The sequence below is a fragment of the Glycine soja genome, chromosome 7 (genome assembly GCF_004193775.1).
Source record: "Glycine soja cultivar W05 chromosome 7, ASM419377v2, whole genome shotgun sequence".
NCBI classification, from domain to species: Eukaryota; Viridiplantae; Streptophyta; class Magnoliopsida; order Fabales; family Fabaceae; genus Glycine; species Glycine soja.
Window position 1 is genome coordinate 44,036,617 of NC_041008.1, and position 23,814 is coordinate 44,060,430.

The 23,814-nt window shown below is 30.7% G+C and overlaps 3 protein-coding genes and 2 pseudogenes across 3 annotated transcripts; 4 read left to right on the forward strand and 1 right to left on the reverse strand.

The window, feature by feature from the left end:
• The first annotated feature begins 393 nt into the window (after positions 1-393).
• LOC114420729 lies at positions 394-4,824 on the forward strand (annotated as a pseudogene).
• Positions 4,825-6,013: 1,189 nt separating this feature from the next.
• On the reverse strand, positions 6,014-6,986 carry LOC114419938. The gene has a single exon (XM_028385760.1). It carries the CDS (start codon positions 6,697-6,699, stop codon positions 6,205-6,207), a length of 495 nt encoding a protein of 164 aa, XP_028241561.1. The 5' UTR covers positions 6,700-6,986; the 3' UTR covers positions 6,014-6,204.
• Positions 6,987-8,758: 1,772 nt separating this feature from the next.
• On the forward strand, positions 8,759-11,573 carry LOC114420730 (annotated as a pseudogene).
• Positions 11,574-15,357: 3,784 nt separating this feature from the next.
• On the forward strand, positions 15,358-17,734 carry LOC114419939 (desiccation-related protein PCC13-62-like). The gene is made up of 3 exons (XM_028385761.1): positions 15,358-15,707; positions 15,904-16,129; positions 17,225-17,734. The coding sequence occupies exons 1-3, from the start codon at positions 15,382-15,384 to the stop codon at positions 17,594-17,596; spliced, it is 924 nt and encodes a 307-aa protein (XP_028241562.1). The 5' UTR covers positions 15,358-15,381; the 3' UTR covers positions 17,597-17,734.
• Positions 17,735-21,168: 3,434 nt separating this feature from the next.
• Positions 21,169-23,543, forward strand: LOC114419941 (desiccation-related protein PCC13-62-like). The gene is made up of 3 exons (XM_028385764.1): positions 21,169-21,518; positions 21,713-21,938; positions 23,040-23,543. Exons 1-3 carry the CDS (start codon positions 21,193-21,195, stop codon positions 23,409-23,411), a joined length of 924 nt encoding a protein of 307 aa, XP_028241565.1. The 5' UTR covers positions 21,169-21,192; the 3' UTR covers positions 23,412-23,543.
• The last annotated feature ends 271 nt before the right edge of the window (positions 23,544-23,814 follow it).

The following is a 23,814-nucleotide window of genomic DNA, read 5'->3' on the forward strand; positions in this document are numbered from 1 at the left end:
ATCAAATAGCATGTGATATTGTGATGTGATGAACTGAGGATGTTCATACATCATTATTTATTCTTTACCATGGATTTTGATCCTTTAGAATTAGTAGTGGAACGGCAAGAATCTAATCCGTTGAACTTATTTTATTACATAATAAATTAATATTTTATAATTAAATTTTATTAATTTCAATTAATAGATGAGTAGAGAGAGATGTTATGAAAAGGGTGGCGTTGAATATGATATGCGTTTGGTATCCAACACAGTTCCTCTTTTTGCAGTAGATATAGCCTAGTGCAAAAAAAAGGAAATATATCACTTGCACTATAGAATTAATACGACCTTGGTGCGTGAAATTTTGATGAAGACCAAACAATAAAAAAACTAATGCATCTGTCTTCTATCATGGGTAGTACTTAGTCCCAACGCTACTAGAAAAATTTGTAAAGTCCTTAGAAATTATCTTGATTAGCTCAAACAACATTGAAATGGTTTTTCTATATGCCCAAAATTCAATATAAGTTTTTTTTTATAATAAGTTTAAAAAAAAATTCAAAACCATTGTTGAATAATTACACTTGAAAACTATTTCTATATGGCAAAGAAATGAAAATCATAATGATAAGTGACATGTTTCACAATGCAAAATTGTACCCAGGAGATTTAAAATAAGCCAAGTTCAATGGCCTAATTAACTCAATGCATAGGCTAAGTTGGACATTGAAAATTTAAGCCCAAACCTTTTTTCCCCCGGCACAACTCAAAATTTTAATGGTCTAAACTAGGCTGGATTAACTTGTTAGCCCCATTTTTTCTTTTTTATTTAATTTATAATTAACAAAATCATGCAAGATAAATCTATTATTATAGATTACCAATCAAGTGATTAGACACAAGTGATTAATAAATGATTAATATAATGAAGTTAAAGTTAAAGAGAAATGCTAGCAATATTTCTAACATATTCTTTATCATTGGTTAAATTTGATTGAAAATCACAAATTTTTGTGAGTCCCAACTTTTATTTATTGATTATCTCCCACGTGATTTTGTAATTTTCAATAAGTTTTAGAATATGTGTTAGGAAGAGTGTACTAGAGAGTATGATATTAGCACTCCTCTAAGGTTGGATCTTACAATAGTAAGTGAGTTCGATCCTTGACAGAAATAATTCTTAATAAGACTTTATTTACTTCTTAGTTGAACTCTAAATTAGTCATATCTCTTTTTCCCGATGAACCGGAGGATGAAAACAAAAAAAAAATACGATGATACTATCAAGTCATATATATATATATATATATATATTGTTTTCATATTATTATAGTTTTTCATTTTTCCTTTAAGGTTATAGTTGGAGATCTTATTGTATTGATACCATTTCGTTTATCTGGTTTGTTTGGAAGGACCAGGATGTTCCTCCATTGGGTCTGGCGCAGTTGTTGAGATTGGACCTCTTATAGTCAACACAAATGGGGAAGGACTACATTTCAACACCCACTCCTGGAATCCAAGGTTTATGCATATCTATATTATTTCCATCTTTGAATTTTGTGCATTTCACTATCTCTTGTTATAATGTTATATGCAAACAATTATTACTGTGCTAATAAGTACTGCTATAATAAAAAAAGAAAAAGAGGAGAGATTGAGGATTTATTTTGCTTACTTGGAAATTTGAAAACCCTTGCAGAAGCAAATTTGTTATTTGTGGAGTCCCCTGTTGGAGTTAGATTTTCTTAAACTAACACATCTTCTGATTTCACCATATTAGAGGATAATTTTGTGGGTGAGTTTCCTTTACAGAAGATAAATTCGTCTGATCTTGTTGATTATTTTAAGTTGCCATATTTGTTGACAAGCTGCTTGAATCAGCTGAGGATACCTACAATTTCTTGGTGAATTGGCTACAAAGATTTCCACAGTTCAAATCTCGTGACTTTTTTATATCAGGAGAAAGCTATGCTGGTTAGTGTTTAACTTCACTATGATATCTTGGTCACATACATTACTAACATAACCACATTTTCATTGTCCATATTTTCCAGGTCACTATATCCGTAAGTTTGCAGAGTTAATCTTTGATCGAAACAAAGATAGAAACAAATACCCATCTATTAGTCTTAAAGGTTTTATTGTAAGTAAATCCTCCCTAACCAAGGAGAAAAAGCGAAAAAAAAGATAATTTAGATGGAAGTGTTTTTAGCATTATTCTCCAATCAAAAACAGAGTTTTACACTTTTACTTCAGTAACCTATGCTGACCTTTAATATAAGCCTTTATTACTTGGATTAGTGAAGCTCCACTTGTGATCAAAGAACAACACCGATATCAATATCACATAAGGAACTATATCTATGTTTTGTGAAAAAGAATTTATTTTTATAGGAGAGTGCACCCCTAGATGATTTCATTGTGGATATTCACATCTTCAGGTAGGGAACCCAGAAACTGATTATTACTATGACTATAAAGGCCTTCTGGAATATGCATGGAGCCATGCGGTTATATCAGACCAGCAATACGACAAAGCAAAACAAGTATGTGATTTTAAACAATTTGAATGGTCTAATGAATGCAATCAAGCCATGCACGAAGTATTCCAAGATTACTCCGAAATTGACATATTCAACATTTATGCTCAGGCATGTCGTCTAAACAGCACGTCCTCAATAGCTGATCATAGCAACAGTAACAGCCCCGAATCATTTACCAAGGTATATATATAATTATAGTTTTGATCACTATAATTTATTTTCATATCAAGTGGTTTATAAGTTGAGGAAAAGTTTGCTTCTTGCAGGTGAGAAATGATTATAGACTAAGGAGAATGAGAAATTTTGGGGGCTATGACCCTTGTTATTCCAATTATGCAGAAGAATATTTCAATAGAAAAGATGTTCAGTCATCTTTTCATGCAGATGCCAGAAGAGCCACTAACGTTAACATAACATGGAAGGTTTGCTAGTAAGAACTAGAATTTGCTCCTTCATTTCTCTTGTTTATTTATTTATTTATAAGCCAAAGGTGGACTAGAAATTAGAAAAGCTGGTGATGCCAACTAGATTGGCATCCCAGCAAAACTGATTAACGAAGCCTACCAAATTTAAAATCAAAAAAGAGAAAGGTCAATACACGACCTTGTTAATTTTTACCAATGAACATTGAATGCTAAATTCTTGTGTTTCTTTGCTTAGTAATTCCCTATTCAAAGCTTACGACATCTCTGTTTTTTCGGTCCTAGCTATCTACACCAAACTCATCAAGGGTGAGCTTAATTAAGACATGGATTTACAGGTATTCTTAGTTGTATTCTCTCTCTCTTTTTTAAGTCATAATAATGAAAAAATAACTCCTAAAAAGGAAAAGAAAAAGGAACACTTCATAGCCACTGGACGAGTCTGGCTTTTCATGACTAACGATTTGTGGAAGTGACATTTATTCCTGTGATCATATGCTTCATAATTTATGCATTGAAGGACATGAGGGAATTATTTGCTTTCGGCGAAAGGGTCACGTACTCATCTGGTCTGCTACATTAGTTGAATATAAAAAATAATAATTGATAGTGCTAATTAAAAATATATTTAAGATTTCTATTTCTCACTTTTTTTTTATTATATATAAATGTCTAAAATATACATCACACAATTAGAGAGTTTTAATTTTGAGTTTAGAAAATATTTTTCTTCAATCAGTGTTGTTTTAATTTGATGCAGTGGAGACGCAAAGTGCCGGTGAAAGGAACACAATATTGCGTTGAGGCTCTGGATTACCTCTAAAGTCTAGGTGGCGGACTTGGTACCATGATAATCAGGTTCACGCCCCTTAATTTTCCTTAATTAGGTACCGGCTTTTTAATAATTAAAGCATAACTTACTTTTGAAAGTATAATTTATTTTGTAAGTTCGTTAATACTTTCTCACTTTCTATTTATAAGATTTAATTATGTAATCCATCAATATTAAAAAAATACTTAATTTAATCAATAATAATAAATTTACACTAAGTTTATACATTTTCTAAAGATTATATTTCTCATTAATACTCTCCTCTTTTTTTCCTTTTATTTGGTATGAATTTTTTTCCCTACAAGTTATTTGATTATCAGTATTAGGAATATTTTAATCTAAAAAAATTAATACAAAAAATAATATATGAATTGAGTCTTATAAAAAAATATTACTTTTAATTTAATTTTTATAAATAAAAATAAGAAAATATATTTAATATTTATAATAATAATTTTATCTAACTTAAATAAGATCAGCTGAAATAAAAGATACCGATGGTCTAGTAGAAAAAAAATATCTTGGATGTAATGATTTATCATGCTAAGATTTTTTTAAAGAAAATTACATATGTGAATGAAGTGTTGATACAAGCCAATAAATGTATACCAATTACAATGAACATAGTTTGACAATGACAAGTATCCTTATGCCTCCCGTGTGTGTATATATATATATATATATATATATATAAAGAAACAAAAAGTGCCCTTATGCCTCGAGAATGAGGTGGATACTTTAGAATTGATTGTGTTTATCTTTAGGACCATGTATTGATAGCATTACTATTTACTCATCTATTCCTAGTACTCTCTCCAAAATAAATTTATTCCCTATATATTGAGTTTGATAGAGAATGCAGGTTGGAGGAAGAATAGTTGAATATGAAGGGTTGGCATACGCGACAGTGAGAGGAGCTGGTCACATGGTGCCACATAACAAGCCCAGTGAGGCTGACGAACATCTTCCTACTACTCGTGGATAATCACCGCTATGCACTTTTGCCACCATTTTTCTGTACCCAGTTTTTCTCACGAGAATAAAAACCCTGTTTATCAATATTAATAGATGAAAAACTTTGCCAAAAATTAAATGTATCCATGAAATCAACGTGTACTTACGCAAAAGTCAAAAGTCTCACATTAAAAAAAAAAACAAATTGAACAACATATAAATAAAAATAACTTACAAACTTAATGTTTAAAGTTGTAGTGTGAGTTCGAACACATGTCCGATCTGGTTTGAAGCTACATCAAGTTGCATTTCTTATTGGACATTTGACGTGAAAAAGTAGATGAAAATGTGTAAAAAAAATATATATCCAAAAACACAGTTAGATTGAATATAATGTGAAGCTAACGTTAACTCGTCTAATTAATTGACTCATATTTTACCGCTTCATATTCCTAACATATATTTTCACTCATCATATGAAAATTTTCTCCTCTAAATATTCTAACTTCCTGTTGTATAGCATCTCCACCAAAAATCTTATTGTTACACAGCATTTTGCAAAAGATGAAGGCGTTCTAGAGAATTTGGGTTTCCTCTTTTGGTGCAGCTTGCAAAGTCAGGAGGTAGGAAAGGAAAAAATCACTATGCTACAAATAACCAGTGACTGAAGGATCCAAGAAAATTTGTTTAGTAAGAAAAAAAATTCATATTTTCATAAAAAAATATTATAAAATTTTAAAAATACATAATTTCATGATAAAAAAAATTCTAAAATATCTAAGTTTATATAAATTACAATTATCTTCTTACACATATTAATTCATTCTCTTTTCTTATAACTTTTTACCTTCATTTAAAAAGAACATCTTTAGTGAAATTTTTTTATTTCTAAAAACGTTTTTTCATCCATCAAGATTCGAATTAAAAATTTTACTTAAATAAATTGAATCTAATACCATGTTATTTGGACAAATAATTTGTTGGTAATTACAATACATTTAGGCAGCATAGCAGCATATATTAATTCAAATTTCCAAATTATTATACCTTGTCATTTAACTTAGCGTCTCCATCATAAAATGTTCCTTTCAAACAGAAACACGAATCTAAATTAGTCTAAACGTACGGTGACCCTTTCCCTCGTCTCACGTATGCCATGCAATGATGCAAAGCAAAGGCACACGCCTCTGCGAAGCGGATTACGTGAAAAATTTGGAAAGAGAGTACAATAAACACCTCTCTTGGCATATTCTAAATGAAACGAATAATATTACATAGCATATTCTTTTTCTTTTACTTCACATTTTAAAGACCTTCACTAATTTTTTATACACTACAGCCAATAAATCATTAAAAATATACAATATGCAATAATTAATTGCATCAGCATAATCAGACCCTGATGAACAACATCATATGTACAAAATTACAAATAAAATATTATTTTATATTTCTTTTTTTTTTGCACTAATTACAGTTTGATCATCCTCCACCACTTCTCTTCCTTTGCTTCTTCCTTGGCTTCTTTCCCTGCTTCAAACAATGACAATGGAAAAGACATAGACAAACCAACCAAAGACTTGAAAGTGATGACAGGTTCTTCTGGATTGCCCTTAACACAAATCTCGTTCAAAGTGAACCAAAGCAAGAAGTCCCTGGCCTTCACCCCAGTGAGATTCTTGATCTTGTTTTGCTCCACATAAGCAGTTACCACTGTATCATAGCAAACAAGAATGTTATCAATCCTGTGCTCCCTCTTCTTCTTGAGCTTCAGCCAAACAAAGCCTATTTCCTTGACATAACCACATTCCTCAATGTCTTGAATGGTTAATAATCCATCAGGTAGACCTATTTCTGCCAGCAACAAAGAGAACTTCTCCCTGCAAACTTTGTCCCCATAATACACCTCAGCTTTGGACTTCAATTCCTCTGTTAAGGAATACATTGGTTGTGCTAATTTGTGCATTATGAATTGGTGTTTATAGAAGTGGTAGTGGTGTGTTTATATAGAAGCTTGGCATATATATATATATATAGTGGTGTGTATGGTGTTTATTAGATGAGCTTGGACATTAAGATAGTGGATAAATTTTTGAGCCCTTCACCGCTTTGGCCGAATTGAAGGTTTATAATATACCTGAAATATGCGACCGAACACAAGAGAGTATATTAGGTGTCACTATTAATATTTCATATATGATGGGACCAAACAGTTTTTTTTGAAGTAGTTAGAGCGTTGGCTATTCATGGTTTTCAAAGTATTTTCACAAGTTTCAGTCTTGTGTGAACTGATTATAAGATTAATTTTCTATTGAAGTTTAGTTATACTAATTTTTTATTTCTCCTAAAAAATATATTTTAAAGAAATTGAATTCAGATTCTTCCCAATTAAACCAAATGCTTATTGTTAACTGACACACTCATTAAATATGTCACCAAAAAACATATGCTTCTTCCGTTCTTACCAAACGGTCTGAAGAAGTATAGGAATAATTCTGAATTCCCCCACCCTCTTGATAATTATTGAATTATCTATTTCATATTATTAAGATGGTATTGAACAAGTTATCCTGTATTAATTCGTTTCGTTAAAAGAAAATTTATGAGTTTTTTTTTTTTTTTACTTCTAAAAATATAGTTTTATTGCCATCCACTAAGTATAAATATTTTTACACAATCAATCAATTAAAAATTATTTTTATATAAATTTTAGGGTAATTATTATAAAAAAAATTAACACGCATGATAAGTTAAAATTGGATAATAATATAAAAATATATTCTAATTAAATTTTATAAAATATCCTTTTTAAGTATTGTTTGTCAAAACATCATTAGCTTATAGGACTGATATTTTTTTCACATACACCAAAAAAAAACCGACAATTTGAATTTAATTAAATGGATGAATCAGTCCGAATAATCTTTAATTAAGGTTAAATCAAACTCCTAAAAACAAGGCAAAAAAAAACTCAAGTCTACTGGCCTGTGGGCCAAATTAGGCTCCTAAAAATAAGGATAAAAAAAACTCAAGTCTACCGGCCTGTGGACCAAAATTACTCTTATATGGCATTCGGATCGATTCGTATGAGGCTTAGCATCATACGCATGTGGATGGCCCATATTATATTAAATATATGTTTTATGAAATAATTTAAAATTAATAAGTTAGGTAAATCTTCAATCTAACTTTCATGTTATTAACATCAGGTTCTATTATTGTCCTAGATTTTTTTATATACACAAAAAACTAATAAATGAATAAAAAAATAATAACAATTTTATAAAATTAACATTATCAATGTTAATCTCTTATAAGTAAAAAAAAATACAATTAATATTAATTAAAAATTAAAATAATAATTATTTTGAGATTTATTTTTTCTTATTACAAGGTAATTATTATGGAACGAAGAAAGTATTGCATTTAAAGGGGAGACTCGTGGGAAAAAAACTCAATTGCTTATACTATCATATTAGTTCTTTTAAATATGGTGTTTTATCTCTAAATCCAAACTATTTATATCTTTTACAAATTTTATTTAAATTGAAAAGGCACCATCTACGTGCTTGCTAATTTATTTATTATATTTAAAAATTAACCGTTTATGATATTTACAAATGATAGTTGGCTAGTTAGCTCCATATATATATATATAACAGAGATTAAATTAAATCAATGTAACTTTGATAACTATTATATTATTTTATTATTTTCAATTTGATAATATTTTTGTTAAAACTTACTATTTGATTAAAAGTTCTTTTTATATAAATTACATATATAAAATTTATATTAAATTCAAAATCATTTGATACTTTGTTCATGTTGACTAAAATCAACGTAGTATAAACATTTTAAAATGTACTAAAATATAAATTATTTGATTACCTTTTAACATGTTGTTATTCAATTTTAACAAAATTTGACACAAATAACATTGGTATTATCTAAATATAATTCAACAATTATGTGAATGACATTCACAACACAAATATCATCACCTAGAAAACAGATCCCTAAACATGGCATTTCACACTCCATTTACGGTTTTGTTAACTTTCTTAGCCCTTCCTTTCCTCATTACAAGATCTTACTCTTCTCAGACCAAATTGATCCAGTGCAAGCCAACCCTCTGAGAGTGACCTTCTACAATTTGCTCTGAATTTGGAATTTTTGGAGGCTGATTTCTTCTTGAATATTGCTTTGGGTCATGGATTGGATGTTATTGCGCCAGGGTTAGCCGAGGGAGGACCCCCTCCCGCTGGAGGCCACATGGCCAAACTAGATTCCCTCACTAAAGATGTCATTACACAATTTGGTTACACTGAAGTTGGACATTGAAGGTCCTCACTCTAGTCTCAAACATAATTTCCTTTAGGGAAAAAGAAAGAAAGAAAAAAAAGTTGCATGTGTTTGTTTAATTTACTTTTTAGGAATTTGATATCTGTATTTTAAGCAAAACAATATATAATTTGATGGTTTTCGGATCAATTTCTCCTAAGGAAAAAGAAAAGAGTTCTAAAGTAAAGCTGCATTAATCCTTCATTACAGGGTCATAAGGAGCAAAGTAAATGGGATCCCTTGGCCATTGCTGAATATAAGCAGACAAGTGTTTGCTGACCTCATGGATCAAGCAAGCATTTGGAAGACCTCTGTCCCCTCCTTTCGACCCCTGTGCCAATTCCATCAACTTCCTACTTGCAGCTTACGCGATTCTTTATGTTGGCCTCAATGGGTTAGTTGACTCAGTCCAATATTGCAAAATGTCACATTCAAGAAGGTAACGTTTCAAACTCACCTCAAGTTTTTAATATATTTTGAAGATTTTGTTTACTCAATTTCATAAGGTTAAAGGTGCACATGTATAATTTGTTATTTGAAAATTAGAATGAGAGTGGAAGCAATGCTGATTAATTTTAGAATTAAAGTTCCCTAGTTATTTTTAAACTAAATATTCGAATAATTGTGTACCAAAAATCTAAGGAAAAAATTGGTAACTTAAATCTAAGGTAGGAAAAGTCAATATGTTTTTTAAACATCAAAATATGAAAATTTTTATTTTAAAAAATAAAATTATTTAACGTTATTGAATGACATATGTTAACAAAACCAATCTTTTATAATCAAATGGAGGAGAACATTACGGTATATCTTACATATGGGATTCAATTCCAGTAGGAGATAAACTTTTAAGGTAAAAGATAACATAACAAGAAAACAAAATGTAATTTAGAGACAAACTCGGACTCTAAATTGAAGGAATTGATTGCCATTTATGTTAGTGACCAATATGGTTCCGTGATGGATACCCAAATCACTAAACTCTTAGAGATCGAAAGAAAAGTCAATTGCTGTCTAGCAACTGATGATATCAGTTGCTAATGGAGACTAGTCTGTCAATAAACGTTTGGTTGCTTTACTGACTTAGAACCAACAGAAAGACCAATGGTTCTGTCTCAAATTCGGTCCCTAAATTTATATTTTATTATTCTAAATATTGTTCTAGAAACTACTGTCGGTCTCTATATTGGTCGCTAGAAAATTAAAATAATTAAAATAATTTTTTAATAACAAATATCAGTCGCAAATCTGGTCGCTGGCATTTGAAAATTTTAAAAATATATCTTTGTAAATTTAAAAGTGGAATTAAATCAATAATGAGAAATTTCTCTTAATATGAAAATTTTGAAATTAGGAAGTAAATGTTATTATGAGAAATTCTTTTATATATTTAATTTTTCAATTGTGATAAAAAAACAGTTATGTAATATAGTTGTATTTTTAAATTATAATAATTGTTATTGTTTTAATATATTTTTTCAGCGTTAATTATTTTAATATTTATAACACATTTTTGTATTCCTATATTCAGTAAATTTAAGTGATTTAGTGATTGATTTTCTCTCTGTCCAAATTAAATATGTATTTGGCCATAAGATTGGGTGCTGAACACGAATAGAAAAATGTAGTTTTGCTATAGATATAGCAATATTCTATCTGTGACTAATAACTATCGGTCGCTAATGAAGTAATTCCAAATGATGACCATATTTGACTTTGGTCGCTAAATCGTTGAACAATATTTTTTGTGACTGAGTTTTTTGGTTGCTAAAGTCGGTGAGTGACTATTTAAGATTTTCTAGTAGTGTATAATGAGTGGTTTAGAATATTTGCTAAGAAAATAAAAAGTAAATATTTATTATATAAATTAATTAAAAAAATATCTCATACTTATTAATTAAAATAATTATCAGTATAGATTATTAAATAGGATAAATTAATGTAAACACACCATTTGGGATTAAAAGAAAAAAGAACAAGTAGATGGATTTTTTTTTCCAACTTCCTTACCAATTAGAAAATTAATCTTTCTATTTTTTCCTATCCTATCTATTAATTCTCACCTTTCCCTATATCAAGCACACGTACGACGGTACGAGTCACCCCATTAGGTGCATGCGTACAACTTGTTGCTGGCATTCTAGGAGTAGAGACAGGCCAAGATGGAGTTATTCGAGCAATGTTATATGAACGTTGAAACATTTTGGTGAATCCATATAGAGTACGTAACTGTGGCAGAGTTCACCAATCGCATTTCAAATTTCAGAAATAAGCTAGGTAACGAAGGAATAAAAGATGAGGGTCTTGTAGTTCCTCGAACGGAAGGTGCTAAGGGAATAATTTCAGGAAATGTGCTTGCTGCAGAAAAGATTCACTTTCATATACCAGAAATATTGAGGATAGTATATGGAGGCAATGAACGTGTCCCAGGTTGCTTCTTAATTTCCTAAAGGAGCAAATGGTCATCTAGCAAAATCTTACTTAGGAGCAACCTAAATTATATATATTTTCAAAGTATCTTATATCTGTCACCGTACTATTTTAAAATTAAAAAAGAAGCAATACATATGTTGCATTAAACTGATTATCAGTGTGTGGGTACTTGGGGGGGTGGGGTGTTTAAAGCATGAGGTTTTTTTCTTATGCTGCCTCAAAACTTCCAAGCAAATTAATACTAATTAAATATTAGCGCATAATAAGATATTTAAAATCTTTAAGGCAAATCCTATTTCCATGGGAATGGATCATAGAGCAGAAGCATTAGATTATCAGAAAAAAATCAACATTGGCAACATAATCCATGTTCTGATCTTTCAATTTTGGCAACAATTTGTCTTTTCTTCCTTCCGAACTCTTTACATGCTTATGGAACAGTTTGTTGCAAATCTGCTTGTTTCAATTGCGAAATGGAAGTTTTCTCAACCACATATAATTTTTCCATAGACTCTTGAAAATACTCCTGGCTAGCTTATTTTTCATGTTCCTAGCGCCCGTGACCGGCCACAACTTTTGAATTTTTAAATAAATTCTTATTTTAAAATCAGCCACTTTTATACCAAAAATATGAATTTTCGCTTTTAAGTCGTCATTTGCTTTCGGAAAACTCTGAGTGTATCACCTCCTCTATTCCCTTTCAATATCTGGAAGATGGCTTTGAGCTTTTCGATAAATACCTGCTTCCAATTAGGGAAAATTTTAATGTCACCAACAGCTGCATAATTAGACCATTGGCAAATAATTACGGATAGCTTATAATTCTTTGAAAACAGTGTTGGGTGTAATTGAATGGATAATAAAGCCATTTGAATAAAAAAAACCAATGAAGGTACCATTTGAAAAGCTTCCAAGTGCCAACGGAATAATGCTTTTCATATCCTTTAAATAGGTAACAAGAGTTATAAAAGAAATATGAACGTTTGAATTTAAAAGGAAAGAATAAATAGTAATTAATTGTCATTATTTCTACGTAGAAAAAACGTGAGTGTGTGTGCCTGTGAGGAGAGTGCCCTATGCCTGTGAGAATGATGAGGGTGCTAGTATGACTCTGGTTAGTGTGTGATAATGTGAAAATATCAGAGAGTGAGAGGTATGTGTACGTGGTGGGGACCAAGTGTGTATTTGCTATTATTTTTTTTTTTTTGAGATAAAGACATTTATGACATCATTCATAATAGAAGAAAAGATACTCGTAGGTATGCTATCAAAGACTTGATTGTGAGCACAAAATCTTGACGCTATAGTTAGCTCATGAACGTTTGTGTCCTTACAAAATTCATTGTTGAAAGGAGATAAAAACTGTCTACACTTATTAGTAATAATATCAAAATCAGAAATCCCACTAGTGAGGACAGCAATAGCATCAATCAACTTCAAAAATGACATTCTGAAAGTTGAGCTCCTGCACCCAAGATAAGCTTGCCACCGACTCCAAGCTTCTGCTTCCTTAGGGTCGGTTGTGTCACAAAGCCATGAAGTTTTTGCTTTAAGGAAACAACCATTATCATCACGTAAACAAATACCTGTACCAAAACATTTTTGCTCCTGGTAAATTGTTGTGGGGTTCCTCATTTGTTAAAAATGAGCATTAATATATACGTGAATGAGTGTGAAAACGGATAAAATGGGAGGAAAAAGAATTAATTATTTATTAGTATTTTAAGTTGTATGATGTACAAAATAAATATTTATTTTATATTAGTAAAATTTAAAATAAACAAATTTTTATCATATAAATTATATTATAAATAATATTTATAAAAAATAAATATATTTAAAAATCTAATTAAAATAAAGATTATGTTTATTGTTAAATATTGATAATTTTATTTAAAAATATATTACCATTTAACAGAAAATGATGAATTGAAAGAGATAAGAGGCTAAAAAAATCTTTTCATAAAATTTCTTAAAAGTACTATCGTTACTCCTAATAATGTTCTCATTCAAGATTGTTTTTCTAACATTTATATATATATATATATATATATATATATATAAAATATTTTCTAATTAAATTATCACTTTTTCTTATTTTTGGAATTTTATATCTATTTATTCATTTAATTTAATTAATTCGTTATCTTTTTTTTGTATTTATTGAATTGGGTTACAAATCCAAAAACAAATAAATAAAAACACCAACAATTTATTTTGGATTATTTTTTAATTGTGATAAAGTAAATTGTAGATAGATCTTTTCAATTTTCTTTTTGCAATGATTTTACTTTTACTTTCTTTTTTTTAAAAAAATCATTACTTTTAATTATTGCCTATTTTTATTAAATCAAGACAAAATTGGATATTCACAATTATATTCTTCTAAAAGTATTTTTTTAATAATTGTGCATTAATAATAAAAGGTTTAATGTAACAAATAATATTTTATATAATATGATATTATATTTAGGCTTAATTAAGTTTTTTATACCTGAAATATAGGTTGTTTTCAGATTACTATCAAACATTCAATTTTTTTTCAATCAAATACTTCAAAAAAAATAAATGTCACATCATCAAGTCACATCAAAATCACGTCATTACCTTTTTTCCCTTCTCCTTCTCCTCCTTCTTCTCCTTCTCCTTCTTCCCCTTCTCCCCTTTGTGGTACTGGGTAGTTGGAAAAGGGAAGAACCTGAAATGAAAATATGGATTCATTGATGAAATGATCACAAATCTAAAGTAAAAATAGAGGTAAAAAAATCATATCTGAAACATGGATCCTCTTCCTCTTATTGGTGGTGTGTTGAATCAAATCTCGAACTCCAAACTACTACAACAACTTTTAGGTTTTTGGAAATCATCGACTAAACAAAGATTGATCATGGTAACGTGGAGAGATTTATGGAATCTAGTGCGGTGTGGCTGTCGAAGAAAAAGATAACAAATTGCGGAGGAACGACGGTTGCGAAAGCAAGACTGCATCGGAGGAGCGATGACAACAGAGGGAGTGTGAGATGTTGAAGGCATAATGAGGGTAATTAGTGTGATTGCGGGCAAGATGAGTATTGGTGATGGCGCAAATTGGTTGTGATGGGTACTAGGTGGTTGGGAAAGGTAGTTGATCTGCGGTGGTGCGATGGTTTTGTGGGTGGTGATATGGCGTGGTGAAGTCGTGCAGGTGTGGGTGGTTACGTTTTTAGTGACATGGACGCATGTGTCTACGTGTTTAGTGATAACATAACATTTCTTCTGTTACGTTATCACTTAATGAATATGGACTAATGATAGGTAATAAAATAAAAAATATTTTTTTTTTTCCAAATACTTGATTAAAAAAAACATGAATTTTAGGTAGTAATCTAAAAACGACTTATATTCTAGGTATAAAAAACTTATTTAAGTCTTATATTTATAAGTCTGGGATATTTCCCAATGAACAGTCGTGTAACTAATTTATTTCAAGAGATGACGATCTTTGAAGTAAGTCTTATTTCTCTTAGCAAAGTTTTTCCTCTTACATGATAAGGAATCAATATAATTGTATATAATGTTTGGTGGAACTAGGCTACGGCTACAAGGGCAGTCACCCCCAAGTAAACTAATTTGATATATATCATACATTTGGTCCGCCTCCCTCCCTCCCTCTGAATTCTAATATTGGTCATATATTTAAGTTTTAGGTCTTGATTGGGTTAAGTTTGAGTTTCAATAAATTAATTTCTGTCTTTATCAAAAAAATTAAATCAAATAGAAACACGGGTAAATTTGTTCAACGACCCGTCCCACATACATGCACGCCTCTACTATATATATGTGCCTGATGTGCATTAGTTTACCACCCAGAAAATAGACGACCCTAAACATCATGATTCGCAGTTCATTTCTTGTTGTTTTGCTAACCTCCCTTTTACTCCTTCTCCTCATCCCAAGATCTTACTCTTCGGAGATCAATGTAACACAAACCTACACGAGCCCAAAATTTGAGTATGCTCTTCTGGAATTTCCTCTAAATATACAATATTTGGTGGCTGAATTCTACTTGATTGGTGCTAAGGGTTATGGATTAGATGCTTTTGCTCCAGGGTTAGCCCAGGGAGGACCCCCTCCCATTGGAGGCCAAAAGGCCAATCTGGATCCCCTCACAAAAGACTTCAGCTTGCAGAATGGTTTAGTTGCAACTGGACATTTGAGGTTCTGATCATCTCTCTAGTCTCTCTACACATTACATTTGTTTAGGGAGGGAAACTAGAAAAGAATATTTTGCATGGCATGTTTGTTCTTATTTTGGAAATGAATCTAATATCTTTATTTTTAAGAAACAACCAATAATATGATGATTTTAATTTTGATAAAGTAAAGTGTTGTTTCATGGTTCCTTAATTTACAGGGCTATAAAGCGCGCAGTAAAAGGTTTCCCTAGGCCATTAATAAATCTAAACAAGGAATTATTTGCTCAAATTGTCGATCAAGCCTTTGGACAACCTTTGAATCCACCTTTTGATCCCTATGCCAATTCCTTGAACTACCAACTTGCGGCTTACATAACTACTTTAGTTGGCCCCGATATGTATGTTGGAATCATTCCAAAGCTTCAAAATACCGAGTCCAAAGAAGTAAGTGATCAATTTTTGAAGTTTTTTTTTACGATTTTGTTTACTTACTTGCTTAAAGAGTGCTTGCGTAATTTATTATTAAAAAAGGACAAGGGTAAAAATATATTGACTTTTTTTTTTACTGAATTTCCCTAATTTTTTAAATGCTAAATATTTTTAAAAAAGAAATATTCTTTATTTTATATTTAATGTATTTTTTTATTCCCTAATTATTATCTTTTAAAATTATTTAACACGTATCAAAATCAATCTTTTTATAATCACATGGAGGAGGGTTTTATTAATAGTTAATTAGTTTAAGTAGTAGATAATTACGTATATTATTCTCTCAAAAGATTTCAGATTTGATATTTATTCATGGGAAAAAAAACTAATGGAATAAACAGTCTCTCTCTATATGTATAACTTACACCACTTATCTCTCTATATGTATAACTTACACCACTTATTTTTTTATAAAGAGTAAGTTAGAAAGTTAACAAAATTTATAGTCATAACCTACTAACTTACTTTTTATAAAAATTAAGTAGGCGTAAATTAATAAACTCATATATTGAGGGGAGGGAGAAAAAGAAGGAATCAAAGAATAAGTTTTTAGAGTTATTTTTTATTCTTATTATTTATTTTTTTGAAATCTAATGATTAGAATTAATATTTTAATATGTCATGTATATTGGATATGAAAGAACAGTGACTAAGTTTAGTAACATAAAGTTTGTTTCATCTTGTTAATTTTGGAGTCACTAAATTTTAGAGACGGGTGTTTTAAAAAAAATACACATATAAATTGTTTGTTCATAAATTTTATTTTTTCAAAAGGAAGATATAATAGAAGATAAACTTTTATTGTAAATATAAACTTTAGGGACACTAGATAAGCAAATAAAAAATAGAAAGTATTTAACAAGAAAGACAACATTTATAATATAAATTAAAAGATAAAAATAATTTAGTATTTACTTTAATTTTAATATCCTCCATTTATTAATCGATACTTTTAAAATATTACTCAAATTTAATTTTTCATAGGAAGTATCACATTTTTTAAGAAAAGAAAGTACCAAATTATGTATATGTATATGTATATATGTGCAGGTTTTTGCTGGCCTTCTAGGAGCAGCAAGTGGCGGTCAAACAAGTATTCGAGCATATCTATACGAACGTTGGGACTCGCCGGTGCCACCATATAAAGTGACTGTGGCAGAGTTCACAAATCGCATTGCAGAACGAGCGAATAAGCTAGGAATGGAAGGAACCAAAACTGAGGGTATTGTAGTACCTCCATGGAATGGTGCTGAAGGCAAAGTTTCAGGTAATGTGATTGGGGCCGACAAATATTCACTTTCATATGGAAGGACCCCAGAGGAAATATTAAGGATATCGTATGGGAGTGGCAATGAAACTATCCCAGGTGGCTTCTACCCTCATGGAGCAAATGGTCGTATAGCCCAATATTACTTTAATTAATATGCCATAGTTATATAGTCTATATCTTGAAAGAGCTGTGCCAGGCGATGGCTGAAGTTTATAATAAGCAATATACATGTTGCATTGAACTGATCTGAAAATAAAATTGCCTCATGTCGATCGTACTCGCTTTAAAAATTTGCATATAATGTTACATTTTTTTTTTTGGGGGGGGGGGGGGGGTCAACCAAATTAAAAGTATTTCATTAATATAATGGTACCGGTAGTACCTCTGCGTCATACAACATTGACAATATATTACATTAAAGTTTCTATATCCCACCGAAAGAATCCCAGCACAAATTACGTGCCATTCAATTCAAAGGTCCCCCCTCCCTGTAATAATGCACATCCTATTTTATTAAGTGCCATACTTGAAGCCCCGAAGTGACCCTGTGCAGAAAGCAATATCCTAGCATAGCAGAATTGCCCTATTACAACAACTTGGTGGTTTACATACCAATCATAAAAGGAGTGATTGAAAGTTTTTTTACTTTAGCAGACAACCACGACCATGATCTAAATCGAAGTTGCTCCACCGTTTTCATCAAAGTCCAGCTGTTCCCCTTCAAAAATTATCCTGTTTCTATGGCACCAGATTGACCATACTGTAGCACACCAAATTACCCTCCACAACTTTGTTTTTCTCTTCCCAAGCCAGAAGCAATTGTGCATAAAATAGTGTTGTATTGTTTCACAATGTTCCACTTGGTGTACACATCCAATCCATTTGTAGCAACTTTGCCATACTTCATGCGCAAATGGACATGCAAACAGCAAGTGGCCACTGTACGTCCTCCTCCTTCTCATGGCAGAATGGGCATAGCTGGTCCTGCTGCAAACAATTCTAAAGAAAAAGTTAATAGAATTATCACGAGCTGTTCATGCAAAATATGCATGTTTAACCGAATAAGTTCTTGTTGATACGTTTTTCCCGAGAATAACATTCTCTGCCAAATGGATGATATGCATATTTTTGGGGAAAAGCAGACATTTCTCTTTATTTTTATTGATGAGAAAACACATTATAAAACAAAAGTATACACCATAAAACAAATTTGTTTATTTAATTTGGACTCTTATTTTTACATTCATTAAGTTTATTTTGTTAACACAGTTTAAATTCTCGTTACGGTCTTAGATTTGTTTAACATAATTCAAGATTTTGTCTCTAGATTTACAATAAATTTTTAGGATAAATTGGACTTTCTCGCATCACTATATGTTTTTAGGGCAAGTGACTGAAGTGAGACAAATTTACTAGCATTTCCTCTATGTGACTTCCTTCTCTCACCTAGAATGACGACACAAACTTTTCATGATCCCGTCTCTCTATCACTCAAGTGATGACTCCCCTCTTTAGGTCAAACAATTCTTGAAATAAATTCTAATTTTTATATACAGACTTAACATTTTAATTTAAAAAATAATAATTTACAGATAATATCTTTAATTTTAAGTAACTTCTTAAAAATAAAATAATATTATTTTTAAATCTAAATAATATCCTAAAAATTTAAAATAAAAAATTTAAATTATTTTGGAACGGATATAAGTTTACATGGTTTTCTTGTAATAGGATTCGTTTAGTGCCTTAAGACCAAAACTGCAAATGGATGATGCATACTAGCTAGTTCATCATTTGATATTCAAATTATCGGAAGCAAATTTTATTTTGTACGTAGCGAATCATGAAAATAATCGTAAGTTTAAGTTTAAATCTTTGAATAACATAAATGAAGATACTATATTTCCCTCGCCGAGAAATAAGGGCGGTGCGGGGACTATGTAATCCTTGGGAACCACCACCATTACACATGTTATTTTTAATAATAATTTTTTTCTAATATTTAATAAAATTGTTATAAAAAACTTTTAACAATATTTAAAGAATATCATTAAATATGAATAAATTTTATTAATATATTTTCATAATATTTTATTAAATATTGTGTTAATCATATCATCAAATCATATATTAGTAATATTTAATAATATTTTTAAAATGTTATCAAAAAAATTTAATAATATTTTTATTAACTGTTAAAATAAAATATTATTAAATATCATATTTATAGGAGTGCACTAATGTGATTATTATCTAATGGATGTAGTTTGACGGAAAAGAATTTTAATATTTGATTTGGCCCAAAAAAAATACAAAATCCTCTCCTACACTTCTTTGATAATTCAATAAATGAGGGATAGCAATCTAGATAAAATAATAATAATTATTACTCATTTTATTACCTATCGTCAGTCTTCTTCTTCTGTTAAGTGATAACATGACGAATGGAACGTCACGTCATCAAGTCACATCAGAACTATGTCATTACCTTTTTTCCCTTCTCCTTCTTTCCCTTGTCCCCTTTGTGGTACTAGACGGTTGGGAAAGGGAAGAACCTGAAATGAAAATATGGATTCAATGATGAAATGATCACAAATCTAGAAAAAAAATAGAGGTAAAAAAATCATATCTGAAACATGAATCCTCTTTCTTTTATTGGTGGTGCGTCGAATCAAATCTCAAACTCCAAACCAATAGAACAACTTTTAGATTTTTAGAAATCATCGACTAAACAAAGATTGATCATGGTAACGCGGAGAGATTTATGGAATCTAGTGCGGTGTGGCTGTCGGAGAAAAAGATAACAAACTGCGGAGGAGTGACGGTTGCGAAAGCAAGACTGTATCGGAGGAGCGACGACAACAGAGGGAGTGTGAGATGTTGAGGGCGTAGAGAGGGTAATTAGTGCGATTGCGGGCAAGATGAGTATTGGTGATGGCGTAGATTGGTTGTGATGGATACTAGGTGGTTGGGAAAGGTCGCTGATCTATGGTGGTGCGATGGTTTTGTGGGTGGTGGTATGGCATGGTGAAGTCGCGCATGTGTGGGTGGTTACGTTTTTAGTGACATGGATGTATGTGACTACGTGTTTAGTAATAACATAACATTTCGTTTGTTACGTCATCACTTAATGAATATGAACTAATGGTAGGTAGTAAAATAAAACGTAATTTTTTTTTTCAGATACTTGATTAAAAAAATATGAATTTTAGGTAGTAATCTAAAAACAACTTACATTCTAAGTATAAAAAACTTAATTAAATCTTATGTTTATAAGTCTAGGATATTTTCTAATGACTATAGTCATGTAACTAATTTATAGTCATGTAACTAATTTATTTCAAGAGATGACGATCCTTGAAATAAGTTTTATTTCTCTTAGCAAAGTTTTTCCTCTTACATGATAAGGAATCAATATAATTGTATATAATGTTTGGTCGAACTAGGCTACGGCTACAAGGGCAGTCACCCCCAAGTAAACTAATTTGATATATATCATACATTTGGTCCGCCTCCCTCCCTATCTCTGAATTCTAATATTGGTCATATATTTAAGTTTTAGGTCTTGATTGGGTTAAGTTTGAGTTTCAATAAATTACTTTATGTCTTTATCAAAACAATTAAATCAAATAGAAACACGGGTAAATTTGTTCAACGACCCGTCCCACATACATACACGCCTCTACTATATATATGTGCTGGATATGCATTAGGTTTACCACCCAGAAAATAGACGACCCCAAACATCATGATTCGCAGTTCATTTCTTGTTGTTTTGCTAACCTCCCTTGTACTCCTTCTCCTCATCCCAAGATCTTACTCTTCGGAGATCAATGTAACACAAACCTACCCGAGCACAAAATTTGAGTATGCTCTTCTGGAATTTCCTCTAAATATACAATATTTGGTGGCTGAATTCTTCTTGATTGGTGCTAAGGGTTATGGATTAGATGCTTTTGCTCCAGGGTTAGCCCAGGGAGGACCCCCTCCCATTGGAGGCCAAAAGGCCAATCTGGATCCCCTCACAGAAGACTTAACCTTGCAGAGTGGTTTAGCTCTAATTGGACGTTTGAGGTTCTGATAATCTCTCTAGTCTCTCTACACATTACATTTGTTTAGGGAGGGAAACTAGAAAAGAATATTTTGCATGGCATGTTTGTTCTTATTTTGGAAATGAATCTAATATCTTTATTTTTAAGAAACAACCAATAATATGATGATTTTAATTTTGATAAAGTAAAGTGGTTTCATGGTTCCTTAATTTACAGGGCTATAAAGCGCGCAGTAAAAGGTTTCCCTAGGCCATTAATAAATCTAAACAAGGAATTATTTGCTCAAATTGTCGATCAAGCCTTTGGACAACCTTTGAATCCACCTTTTGATCCCTATGCCAATTCCTTGAACTACCAACTTGCGGCTTACATAACTACTGTAGTTGGCCCCAATATATATGTTGGAATCATTCCAAAGCTTCAAAATACCGAGTCCAAAGAAGTAAGTGATCAATTTTTGAAGTTGTTTTTTACGATTTTGTTTACTTACTTGCTTAAAGAGTGCTTGCGTAATTTATTATTAAAAAAGGACAAGGGTAAAAATATATTGACTTTTTTTTTACTGAATTTCCCTAATTTTTTAAATGCTAAATACTTTTAAAAAAGAAATATTCTTTATTTTATATTTAATATATTTTTGTTTTATTCCCTAATTATTATCTTTTAAAATTATTTAACACGTATCAAAATCAATCTTTTTATAATCACATGGAGGAGGGTTTTATTAATAGTTAATTAGTTTAAGTAGTAGATAACTACGTATATTATTCTCTCAAAAGATTTCAGGTTTGATATTTATTCATGGGAAAAAAACTCTAATGGAATAAACAGTCTCTCTCTATATGTATAACTTACACCACTTATCTCTCTATATGTATAACTTACACCATTTATTTTTTTTATAAAGAGTAAGTTAGAAAGTTAACAAAATTTATAGTCATAATCTACTAATTTACTTTTTATAAAAATTAAGTAGATGTAAGTTAATAAACTCAGAGGGGGAGGGAGAAAAAGAGGAATCAAAGAGTAAGTTTTTAGAGTTATTTTTTATTCTTATTATTTATTTTTTTGAAATCTAATGGTTAGAATTAATAAAAAAAATGAGAAAGTATTTTAATATATCATATGTATATTGGATATGAAGGAAATAGTGACTAAAATTTTGTTTCATCTTGTTAATTTTGGAGTCACTAAATTTTAGAGATGGGTGTTTTAAAATAAAATACACATATAAATTGTTTGTTCATAAATTTTATTTTTTCAAAAGGAAGATATAATAGAAGATAAACTTTTATTGTAAATATAAACTTTAGGGACACTAGATAAGCAAATAAAAAATAGAAAGTATTTAACAAGAAAGACAACATTTATAATATAAATTAAAAGATAAAAATAATTTAGTATTTACTTTAATTTTAATATCCTCCATTTATTAATCGATACTTTAAAAATATTACTCAAATTTAATTTTTAATAGGAAGTGTCACATTTTTTAAGAAAATAAAGTACCAAATTATGTATATGTATATGTATATATGTGCAGCTTTTTGCTGGCCTTCTAGGAACAGCAAGTGGCGGTCGAACAAGTCGTCGAGCATATCTATACGAACGTTGGGACTCGCCGGTGCCACCATATAAAGTGACTGTGGCAGAGTTCACAAATCGCATTGCAGAACGAGCGAATAAGCTAGGAATGGAAGGAATCAAAAGTGAGGGTATTGTAGTATCTCCATGGAATGGTGCTGAAGGCAAAGTTTCAGGTAATGTGATTGAGGGCGACAAATATTCACTTTCATATGGAAGGACCCCAGAGGAAATATTAAGGATATTATATGGGAGTGGCAATGAAACTATCCCAGGTGGCTTCTACCCTCATGGAGCAAATGGTCATATAGCCCAATATTACTTTAATTAATATGCCATAGTTATATAGTCTATATCTTGAAAGAGCTGTGCCAGGCAATGGCTGAAGTTTATAATAAGCAATATACATGTTGCATTGAACTGATCTGAAAATAAAATTGCCTTATGTCGTACTCGCTTTAAAGATTTGCATATAATGTTACACTTTTTTTTTGGGGGGGGTCAACCAAATTAACCACACTGTAGCACACCAGATTGACCATACTGTAGCACACCAAATTACCCTCCACAACTTTGTTTTTCTCTTCCCAAGCCAGAAGCAATTGTGCATAAAATAGTGTTGTATTGGTTCACAATGTTCCACTTGGTGCACACATCCAATCCATTTGTAGCAACTTTGCCATACTTCATGCGCAAATGGACATGCAAACAGCAAGTGGCCACTGTCCTCCTCA